The 12,423-nt window shown below is 39.5% G+C and overlaps 1 protein-coding gene across 1 annotated transcript; it reads right to left on the bottom strand.

Annotated features, from left to right (window-relative positions):
* Positions 1–3,602: 3,602 nt before the first annotated feature.
* eef1e1 (eukaryotic translation elongation factor 1 epsilon 1) lies at positions 3,603–11,949 on the bottom strand. The gene is made up of 4 exons (XM_042510012.1): positions 11,846–11,949; positions 10,288–10,485; positions 7,711–7,806; positions 3,603–4,629 (listed from the first exon to the last, which is right to left on the bottom strand). Exons 1-4 carry the CDS (start codon positions 11,927–11,929, stop codon positions 4,486–4,488), a joined length of 522 nt encoding a protein of 173 aa, XP_042365946.1. The 5' UTR covers positions 11,930–11,949; the 3' UTR covers positions 3,603–4,485.
* Positions 11,950–12,423: the final 474 nt, after the last annotated feature.

The raw sequence follows: 12,423 nt of genomic DNA, 5'->3' as shown, positions 1-12,423 counted from the left end.
ATACTATTTCATGAAACTTCCTCCCTTAGTGCTGGCATACCAAATCAACATATTAGACTGTTCAGAGAGTGAAAAAAAAAGCTAGACTAGTTGACATATTGGCTTTATGCTTCTACTTGGACTTACCTCATGCACACAATTTGCATGTGCAATGAGGGCTTGCTACCAATATTTCAGGTGTGCTCACACACTAAGGTTGGGAATTTACTTGCTTTTAATTACACGTTCACATGCAAATGATGTTTTTTGCATCCTCTGCCTCTTTACAGGGTTGATTGTCCACCCTCTCAGATATTAACGTGCAGCGTCTAACAGACGAAGTATGCATGGATGGTGGTGGCCATGGCTCAGAGGTAAAGCTCCTTCAGTCAAAATGTGGAAGTAACTTTGGGCAATATACTGAGCCCCAAATTGCTCTCGATGCCTGTTTCATCGGTGTGAGTGTATATGAACCTTATAAAGTAGCTTCAGCCATGAGTGCAGGAATGTGTGCGTGAAAAGGTGAAAATTATGGTGAAATGAAGTGGTGGTGTGAAAGCACTTTGAGAGGTCAAAAATAAAAAAAAAAATAAAGTGCTAAACAAGTGCAGGTCCATTTACCATTTACAGTACTGTCACCTTTTGTGTCGTGATATCTGAATTAACCAAATTGGACTCAAGTGCCGCACTGTCAATTGTTTATATCATGCGAATCTGGAAGTTCTATACGGTCTGAGTTCTCTGGTGTTTTCTCCAGGAATTCTACAGTAATATGTGTAGTACATACATAAGTATGTGATCATGTTCACGATGCAGATAATGCTAATAAACCCCAGGTCTTTCTGAAGTCTTTATTGTAAGATTCATTGATAAAGACTGTATGGACACTTGAAATATCTGCGACCACAAAAGTATAACACCCTTATAAAGTTTTTACAGCTTTTTCCCCCTCTGCTCTGAGAGGTGACAATGCCGCTTCCTGCCACGGCTCCACGATAAGGTCACCGGCAGATTCTGATGATTATCCTACCTTATTGACCTTTGACGTCTCCCTCACCAGGCAGTGCGAGGAGGTCAAAGGTCAATAAGGCTGCCGGGGGGCGGGGGCACAGTTGGTAAAGTGGGTGGGTCTTTAGTGTGTAGAGCCAGGGCCACCCCTGCAGAGTGTTGCTCCTCTCGCCCTCTGAAGTTGGTGGGAAGGTCGTCTCTAATTGGTGCCTCTGTCCTGGTTACCTGCTGTGGCCTCATCGCTGCGTCAGGCTTTGATTGCACTCAGGTTTGATCAGGGAGGTCCCTGACTGTGAGGCCGTACCACACTAGCGTTTTGAGATTGTGCCAACAGTCAGCACTGAACCACACGAGAGAAGTTTCAAAATGACTGACTAATCATCTTTGTATATTTTAGAACTGGAACTTTTTTTTCAAGCACTTTGAAGAATATCTCATTGGAATACATTAAATAAGCTTGAAAATCATCAACATTCAGCAAATGTAAAATGCCCGCACTTTTAATATTTTAACGTTCTAACATTTAATGAGTTTTGAATCATCACTGGAAAATAAAGTCAAAAACGGTGAATCAAAGGCTATTTCAGGTCATTGGATATCAAAATATTGGTCTAAAACACTACCCAAAAAAGAAAAAATATTTGACAAGGATGTAGAAATGGATCCGATGTCTTTGATTCTTGGTCTCCAAAGTGGAAATATAACTGCTGCAACTCTAAAAAGGTTATACAATATTCTCACTTTTGCTGCAAGAAAAAATATACAAATGGACTAGTGATGAGGGCTCTTCTGTTATGGGTTGGTGTAAGTTACATTTGAGCGGCTTCTTTGGAATATCTTACAAATGTTACCAAAGCAGAGTCTGGCTGGTCATTATTTATTTATATAAGGAGTTCCTGAGCCTGAACGTTCGTAACCTGTGACTTGACTGAAACGTCGACTATTTCTTGTAACATCCTTATAAGCTAATTTTATTTGTTTGTTTTTGTTACTTGTTTTTTTATGTTCCCCTCTGGGCTAGTGTAGCACCCTGCTGCATATGTAAAAATTATCGGCTCAGTCTGAGGTAACGAAAACACAAATTCTTAGTTTTAGTTTTACAATAGACAAATGAAAACATAGTTCTGAATACTACACATGCCTGCCAATATCCCCTGAAGTCCTAAAAAAATGGACCTTTATGAACAATTTATCCAGCACCAACTTTTGTCGGCTAAGATTGATTTATTACACCTCAAAAATAAATGTAACGTCTGATGCTGCATAATTAAAACAACATTCCAGCCAACTGGTAACATAACAAAAAGGACAAGGGCTTCTTTAACTGTAGACCACACCATAAATTGCTCAGACTAGTCACAAGGGTTGCTCAAATGACTGCAAGCTGTTTTATATTCTTCACATCTTCAAAAACCCCTTGCCACAAACACACAAGCTGTCTTGACAGAATTCCATTGAACAACAGGTCTGTCTTCTAGCTGGATTACGCAAAACAATTTCTCGGAGAATTAAAAAAGTACAAACTGAAAAGTGTGCAGCTGAGTCAGGGGTCATGAGCTGCGTATCCCTTTGATTTACTGGCACAGGATAAACATTGTGGTTACAGCAGATGATTAGACGAGGACTCTCGAAAGATTTAACCCTTGTGTTGTCTTAACTTTCTGTATCCACCACTTGTCCTAAGGGTCAAAAATGACCTGCCTTCACTTGAATAAAGCAGCTCCATTCAATTTTAATCCCCAAATCTATTTTGCATCAAGAAACAACCTGTTATTCATCACAGACTTAGGTTTCAAAACGATCATTTAAGGGGTTTTCCATGCTGTTAAAAATAGTGGCGGGTCATTTTGACCCCTACTACAACATAAAGGTCAAGTGTACTTTTAATAGTTTGATACACCATCAAAAGCAATGAAAACTGGGACTTTGCTCAATAGGACTTTCCTGCTTATCTTTGTCTACTTATCAGTACCTTCATAATATCAATTTTAAAGGTTCTGCCACCAAAGCTACATCATGGCCTGTTAATGGTGCTAATAGCAAACATCCAGCCAGCAGCAGTAAGGCTTTCAGAGATCATTGTTCACGTCACAAAAAGATCCCTCGGCCTCTGGGTGCTGTTTTTCCTCTCTCACTGTGGCCTCCCTCGCTCGCTGCCTCCCTTCGTCCTTCTCTCTCCAGTAGCCCCCGTGGGAGCGCGAGGGTTGAAATGACACACAGTGGCTGACTGTCGCCCAGGGGCCTGGGTTCTGGCCTTGGCTGGCTGGATCTGTGTGGCAGCTGGTGAGCCCGCTGCCCTCTCTCTGGCCTGCAGCATCAACAGTGGTGGTAGTGGGACTGATTGGAGCCTCACTCTGATCTCTGACTCTGGGGCTGACGCTCAACTGCTCACTGCTGCCCACACGACTGGTGGTGAGGAAGTGGGACGGAGAGGGGATGTAATCAGGAGCACACACACACACTAAACTGTCCAGTGAAATGGCTGAGAGTTGCATGTGAAAAACATGAAATCCCAAAGAAAAAACAAACACCAAAGTCCTAATAGGGATGCGAGCTGAGAGAGACGACTGTATTCATCAGTGCAGAGAGACGACAGAACAATGTGGACTCAGCAGTGACTGTGGTCATTATGGGGTTATGATGTTGAACCAGCAACCACATTTATTTGGACAAACTATTGCTGAAAATGCATTGATATGGCATGAAGGAAGCTGCTTGTCCTAAGGACATTATGTAATGCCAGTTAAGCAACATCTTATCGAGCCTTCTTTTAAAACTCATCACATGTCCATAGCTTAGATTCAACAAAAAAAATCACCATTTAACCACCGTTTATAAATAAAAACACCTTTTAAACAAGCTAGCAGCACTTCCTCACAAACCGTACAGCCTTCCCTTTGAAAACAACAATACAAATGTAGGTTTCCAAAAGTCCCACAAAAATGACCGAAAAATAAATAAAAACCAACATAACTGTCTCACATCTTAGTTTGTAAGTTACTGAAACAGAGTTAAGACAGAAAATTCCGTATAGTGTTTGCAGCAGAGTGATTGAGAGGTTTACATAACACTCCTGATCTCTTCTTAAAATCAACAGCTACTGTTACTGGGCAACATAAGTATTAAAAACACTGACATTTTTTCAAAGAATATCAACTGAATTTGACTTTATTAGAAAGCAATCCCTTATTTTAGTTTCAGTACCTCATACACTAAGACTTTATTTTTTTTGCTCTTTACTGATTCTCCTAGTAAAACATATATTTTTTATAAATCCAAAGAGAAAACATGCAAAGGTGATGTATGTGACCACGACAAAACATAAAGGCAGGAATAATGATCCGAAAACAGGAATAAAAGAGTTTGGTTGCTATGTAGAAACGTCCTCATATCGTGATGATGATGTGATATACTCATGGACTTCGGGAGATAATTTGCCCAGGTCCAAAAGACAGACGAGCTTGTGATGAGTCAGGCCGGGTCGGGTGGGGTCGGGTCTTAGTGGTGTTTGCTGGTGTAAATTCTGTTCCTAAGTACGACTACGGGAGGGAGGTGGTGTCTGACGCCAGGGTAGTGCTGAATATGGTCGAACCATCGCGTCACATTCACATACTGCTCCTTCTCCTGGATGGCCAAGTCCACCTGGGTGAGAGAGGAGAGTTTATCTGATTACAGAAAGAAAAAAGTCAGCTGTAAAGGCTAGTGAAGGTAACAGTGGTAAACCCATTTTATAATGTATAAGCTGTTGGTTAAAGTCAGAGGGCATCATGTTTTAATATTTTGTTGTTAAACAATACCCTGTCCAGTGCTCCCAAATTAGTGCAGTGTTTCTTATACAATGATTTATTTGTGGCAGCCCACAACAATATCAACTATTTTTACTATATAATAGAGGTACAATCTTATTTTATTGAACAGCTACGTGCAGTGCATTGATCAACTCAGCCCCTGCTTGCACCACCTTTCTCTCTCTTCATAACACAAATAAGACAATAATTAGCTAGCTAGCACAACCAGAAGCCCCTCAGTGTCACTCCCTGCCACAAGGAGACTACTTTACTGGGTGGAGAGTGGACAGCAGCTCTGGATACAGACCTTCAGCTACTGGCTGCAGCAACACAAATCCAGCCAGTGCAAACCCCAGCACTTAGGGTCACAGTGGGCTGGTGGCAACACCGAGTCTAACTAACAGCGGGACCAAAAAGTTTGATGGGGAGTTGGGGTTATCCTGGGTCACAATAAGAAGCCAATGCTGTGGGAAACACTGTGCAGTTAATGCATTTCAGTTTATTTGAAATTTGTTCAGTGGAAATGATCTGTTTCTGTCTGTAAAGCAATTTGTATGCAAACATGCAAATTAAAAGACAAAAGCTGCAAACAATAAATGTGATTTAGACCAATGGTTCCCAACCTGGGGGTCGATATAAATCTGAGGGGTCACAAGACGATATAAAGGATAACACAGAAATGTTTCTGTTCTGTCTGTTATGTTTAATTTGTTAAATTCTGTCTGATTTCTTGTCAAGTACCAGATACTTTTACTTCTTCAGGCCCCTACAAAATTTTAAATTACACAAGCTGAGAAGTAGAATTTCTTTTTAAGACAAAATGATCACAACTCATGACCCATGTGGGGTCCCACACTTGGGTCACAATGTCATATTTTATCAGGTCACAAACCACAAAGATTGAAAATCACTGATTTGTATAAATTTCCTCTCAGACAAAGCTTATTAAAGCTGTCTGAATACACCATGTTTTGACAAGTTTGTGTCAAACAGGCATATTTTCCTGTTGCTTCATATTACATTTGGAAAACTGCAACAAAATAGCATAATACCTGAACACATAAGGACATCCTTGGAAAAAATCTTTTTCGATGTGTGCACTTTTATTATCTCATTAACTGGAAAGTGGAAATTCGCCACACAGACAACAATCCAGCCTAAAACCATTCTAGCATCAGTCAGGTTTAATGTTTGTGTCATGTTGTTTTCCATGAATTGAACATCAGGACAGGCTGTGGTTAAGGGTTGGGCCGGCTGACCCTTTGTCCCTGAGGTTAAAAACCACACTGATTGCAAACCAAAGTGACGCTCCTCTGCCTGGTGGCGGGGGGCAACCTTCCATCTCCGCCACAACCACTGACATCTCGCACCATGTGATCTCTCCCTCCCTCCGTCTCACTCCATCTTCCCCGTTTCTGAACTCACTTTCTTTTAATACTGCAAGGCACAACAAACTTACTTGTCCCTGGTCTGAGGCTAAAGACATCACTTTGTGCCACATCACTTTATTTCTCTAAAGAGAAGTGAGAATGTGTTTATATTAAACCGCGTCTTCATTGCCAACTTGTTCTTGGTGCCCTTTGGTCATATGACTGGTCTAATTGTGTGTTATGCACTGCGACAAATTGCTTATTAAAGTAGTGGTTTGAATGAAGTGAGCAGTGATGGAGAGGGAAATGAGTGGATGAAGGGGTCGGTGGATGGATGGATAGATAGAGTCCTTGGAAAAAGACACAAAAAAATCACTAGCACTTATTCCTGAATGTGCAGTCCATGCAACTTTAGTTTCATACATCTTTAGTTCCAAAAAGCTTAACACGGGTCCTCGCAGAACACTTTAATAAGCAACAGTTAATCCAAATACCCTAAAAATTTCATTTACACAGATAAACAATAAAAAATAGCTGTTGGATTGAATATTGATCTTTATTTAGGTCAAAAGTTAAATAGCATCCACCCTATCCTTCAGCTAACCTAAAGCAAATACAAACTCCTTTTCACTAACTTGCATGACTTAAAGCTTAGCAGATATTTCAGCGACACATTAGAGTTTAAAGCCATGATTAGAAACTTGCACAAAAGTAACCTTTTTTATGTTTTCAGAAACATATGAGTGTAATGTTTGGCTGTAAAATAAGAAAGTTTGTAACCCTACCGCCATGTGGGGGGTACATTTTTTCAGTTAACAACTCTACATCACACTAAAATATGTTTCTGAAAAGAAACGGGGCAAGAAATAGGCAATGCAGTGACAGAATCTATAATTATGTTTTGATAAGCGCTGTTTGTCCGACAGTTTGACCACAGTTCACAAGCAGTGGTTAACATGACTGACCAGGGTTAGCACTAACTTTTAAGGATGCCTTGTTAATAGAGCAAACATGCCACCAAGGCCTAAAATTGACTTGAATTAACTTATTATTATTTAGGCATGTGATTGACAAAGGATGAAAAAGCAAAAATACACAGAGCACAGAGAAGCAGCAATAAAATGTTCGTCGAATACATTTCCTATAATAATAATTTGTTATTCTGTGCTCCTCCCAATTATATGTAAGTAATTTTTAAATGATTAAGTAAAACAAAGTCTGATTTTCAAGGTATTCCAGTGCTTAAATTTATTAGTGTCAAATTCAAGTACTTCAATCACCTCAAGCAACTTGTATGGACCCTGCTGACTGCGTAAGATACTAGTTGTTTTCTGTGAGACACAATGGATTCTAGCAAATGCCATTAGAAGCAGTTTAAGGAAGAGGAAAAATGTGATTTTTGTTCACAGACTATCTGCCTCATGTACTACTGTGTGGATGTAGTGTACGTTTTTGCAAATATTTTCATGTAAGTTACCAACTGTAGCTTTAAGTGATAATTAGTACCAAGAAATCTTAATGTTGGGACACCTAAGGGTGCAGAAATGAGAGAAAAGGTAACTTACTATGAGTGGATGGATCCCACAGTACATGAAAGTGTCAGCTAAGGTGAACTGGTGGCCAGCCAGGTAGACCTTGTCTTGCAGGTAGAGGTTGAGATCCTGTAAGAATAATGTTCACAACATAACCAGTTATGCAAATGAGGTCATTAATTTATTCATCATGGTACATACATGTAAGTAAATGTGTTATATGAATCACAAATGGAGCCTCTTTAAGAGCAGTGGTGGTGTCATTGGTCATGACTAATTCTGCATTTCACTCAACACTGCTGTAGATTTATTGTACAGATTGAATCTTATGTGTTAAAAAGCAAACTAAAAAAGAGGGAAAGTTTTTTTTTTTAAAAAAGTGTAAAAGTATCCAATTAAAAATATTTAGTTTTTACAAAATGTTATTCTTTGGATGGCCACTACAGACCTGCAGGGGGTATGACAGCAGGTTCGTTAACCTATATATCTGTGGGTGCGTGAGGTACGTGAGTCTGCATCCTAGCTTGCGTGTGTGTCTGTGTGTCTGTGTGCTGTGCTATGTGGGTAGGAATAATATGTAACCTGAGGGGGAATAGCATCTCTCCCCATGACTGGCGACTTAGCACAGATGCTGTGCAAAACAGGCTATTTGTTTACTTCCCTACCAAATGACTACAATTCTTGCTTGCAGATCTAATGAAGCTGTCCTAAACTTGGGCATCATGATGTGTATTTCTCAGTCCATGTCTGTGTGTGCAAAGTCGTGCATGGAAGTGCTGGTCCCAAGGGAAGGGACCATCTTTAGCACTTGTACATTGTGCGAAGGGAACACTCTATGCACACAGAGCATCTTGGGGGCAAATGGAGTTATTGTGCGGCAAGAGTGGGTGATGCCAAACAAGGCATGAAGACTGCAGACTTCCTCCCTTTCCACCATCAGATCCTTGCTTTTCTTAGCCTACAGCCATGGAGCTGAAGCCCAGTCGAGCATCAGAGGAAAGGCAGCTCTCCTGCTACCCCCACTCAGCACATGGAGCTCCAAACCTGGGTTCTTATCTACCTGCCCCCGCCTAAACTGCACACTCTTTTAATCGGTACATTCAGATATAACAGTGCTCACTGTATGCCTTTTTACTCATTTTGCTCTGATGTACTTTTCTATACAGGGTTAACATTTGCATATACAAAATTTCAAAACTTTTCCATCACTTTTCAAGGATCCCTTTTTTTGCCATACCTTCTGGCGTTTCACAGAAATATCAGATTCAAACTCTATTCAAATATAATTTCAGCTACCTGGCTTGCATGGAGGGTGAGACAGAACCCGGGGAAAAAAAAAAAAAAAAATTGTGATGGTTAACAAAATATTGTCACACAGTGATACTTGTTAGCTATGCTATTTCGTTAATTTCAGAAAATAAATTTGCCTTTATGTTACATTGCATGAATGTTGTAGAGGAATGACTACTGTAACATTTTTATTACTCCATGACTTTTTTCAGAACTTTCAATTATTTTTACTAATTCTAGGATTTTTCCATGCCTGAAAAATAAAATTGTGAAATTCCATGACTTTTTTAGTTTTTCCATAACCATGGGAACCCTGTCTATAGCTACTGTTGTCAGTTGACTACTGTCATGGTATTCACTGGAGTACCCAAATACTCCCATTTTTTTGCATTGCTGTCTTTCTACATACTTGATCCAGATGGCTGAAAACTCTCAAAATGTTAGTGCTTAAATACGATTAAATGTTTGAGGAAAATCTCAGATTAACATTAATTAATAGTGACTGTGAGGTTGTTATTTGCATCATGGGGTAAGAAAGTTTAAGAAGTCCTGCAGTTGACAGTTTTTATCTCCGGATATTTAAAGGGAGATGACTAGTGTGCTTGAAAGAAGAGTGTTAAGGACGGAGCTAAAGCAGCAGGACAGGACGGGGGGCCACCGGGCACCAGAGCTGAGCTGCTCAGGGCGACTTCCGTCTGTAAGTGGCACCATTAAAATATTTAAGAGCCCTGTCCAGATAACATGCTGCCGCACAGCATGACTCTTCAGCCATGCCACAACAGTGTGTCACGCTGAGAAGTGCACGCGCACATACACACAAACAAAAACACAGACACTTCATGCTGACATGACAGTGCCAAGAGGCACCTAGTGTCCAGCAGACCAGTAGCTGGCGATCCATTTCACGCTGACTGGCGTCAGGCACATTAAAGCATTTTTCTCTGTCGTGTGAGGCCATGTCACTGAAGGGCTATACATCAGTCTGTATTCCTGTCGCCTTAACAGGACACACGCATGCACGCACAGTGGCCTAGCTGGTGGACAGACAGAGGGAATGTGAAATACACCAAGATGCTGTGGTGCCTCTCAAGGGAATGGAATGATTTTTAAAATATATATTATTTTCACAAATCCAACTAAGGTATGTAAAATTAGATTAGTACTAACTGAAATTAAAAGCTGAATTCAAACAAGCTTGGAATAAAGAATTAAAATCTTAGATAATTGTAAGTACAAATGCATTTAGGTCTACAGATGCAATACAACAGGAATTTAAAAGAACAAGAAAAGATTTCAAAGATTTCTTTTTAGTTTTTCTACCTTCAAGATGGTCTTGATGTCTTCCTTTGTGTAGCCGTCCAGCTTGGTGACTCTGTACTCCAGCCACTGCTGCACCACAGCCCTGCTCTCTGCAGAGTCTCCCAGCAGCTCTGGGCGCTTGGCCTCTTTCACCAGGTGACAGGCGATGGTCACCAGCCCTACTAGTGGAGGACCATTGTTATTTTGTAGCACAGGCACCTGCATGGAAAGATGAGAGGAAGACAGAGGGAGTTAAAAAAAGTGATTTTTAATGTATCTCATGCAAATTCAGACATAACTAACTCTATGTAAACTGAATGGACATCAATTGCTGTATTCATACCACTTATGAATATATTTAACCCTAAAACATGTCTAAACAAAATGGTTTAATTCTCTTCAAAAACACAGGAAAAGGTAATGAGCAAATTGCAAAAAAAAAAAAAAAAGATAACAGAGACCAGAAAACAACCTGAAAATTGATGCTTAAAAAGGAGAGGGAGAAATATATAAGAAAAATATCAGAAAACACGGAAATGTCCCAAAATGATATTTGCAATTATTGAGATAATATATTCCAAATATTTTGCTAAATATATAATTTTAAGCACTTTTTCCCAAGTCATTTCCTTGTTTGTTTCTGAGTTTTACTTCCCTTTACTGCAAATTTCCAGGTTATTTTCTCGGGATTGTTTACTAATTTGTTGCAAATTTGGTTTTTAAATTGCTTTTTGGCCTTCCTCCTATGTTTCTGAAAGAAATCAAGCTGCTTTGCTCAGGTTGTATGGGGTTAAGCAATCATTTCCATGCGTCTGACATCAGCTGTCCTTGTATTTGCTTTACACCTCCTTAAAGAACACGTTGCTCTAGTTCCAAACGGCAAAACACACCCTTGATATCTTTACACATTTATGAATAAAGGCGAGAGTGTCTAATATGCATGTGATTACCAACATTTCGTATAATAAAATACATTAGTGAAATGAGGATGAGTATGTAGGTTACTATCCAGGTCAGAGTATGAAAATAGGGATTTAAGAATACTTGTTTGCAACATTTTTACAACATTAGGCTCTGTTAATTCTGAGTAAAGCAGACTTGAAGATACAATGTGAGTCATATGTTCTTCTCCCTCTCTTTAGCTTATCTCCTCTCCCTTTCAGTCATCATTACTGAGGATCCAGTTCATCTTACAGTGCTTCTCTGTGAAGTGGACTTGAAGAAAGTGACAGCCCACTCCTGCCCTCACTTGACTTCAATGAACGGGCATGCGCACAGCATGGAGCTATTTCTATTGTGCTGAGTTGTGGAAATAAGACAGCTGGCATTAAATATTACTTCCAGGATTTGCTCTGACTATCAGCCTTAACGGATAAAAAAGACCACTGACTATCAACTGATAACACGAGTTCGATAAGCCACAAAAACTGCATCTATTTACAATACACATGACTAGCTTGGTAGCATTAGCTTGCTAGCTTCTGTGTGCCCTGCTACAATAGCGTACAAGCTTCCCATAACGCGAAATAGTGGTTTAAAGCCAGTGGCAGACTCCAACAACGTAAATGTATCATGTCACCTTTTTATCCCCCTGTGTGCTGTACTTGTTCGGCTTTTTCAATCCTAAATATTTCTCCAGCGACGATATCTCCCGTAACGCCATGTTTCAGACTGTCGGAGGGGAAGGGCAGTGTGCGTGACACCTGATTGGGTAGAAGTCTGAACTCCCGCCCATCACATATTGACTGACTGTAGAGTGGACCAATTAAAATACAGCATGCCATTCTGTTATTGTATTGCATCAGTGAATGAGCCATCATCAGTATAAAAAAATAAAATAAAATAAAATAAAATAAAATAAAATAAAATAAAATAAAATAAAATAAAATAAAATAAAATAAAATAAAATAAAAAAAATAAAATAAAATAAAATAAAATAAAAATAAAAAAAAAATTAAGAAAACTTTTAAGTTTTTACTTTTCAGATTATTTTTGTCTTTGATTTGTTTTAGCAGCTACAATATCAGCTTTAAAAATAGGGACCATGGGCACTGACAATGATATCAGGATGGACACGTTGACATTTTTTTCTACAGGAGAAAGAAGACAATCTAATCCAAAATTTTAAGAATATTACGGAAATATAGCTTTACCATA

The sequence above is a fragment of the Plectropomus leopardus genome, chromosome 21, assembly GCF_008729295.1.
Source record: "Plectropomus leopardus isolate mb chromosome 21, YSFRI_Pleo_2.0, whole genome shotgun sequence".
Classification (NCBI taxonomy): Eukaryota; Metazoa; Chordata; class Actinopteri; order Perciformes; family Serranidae; genus Plectropomus; species Plectropomus leopardus.
The sequence above is the reverse complement of the archived record's forward strand: the minus strand, read 5'-3'. Positions and strand labels throughout refer to the sequence as shown.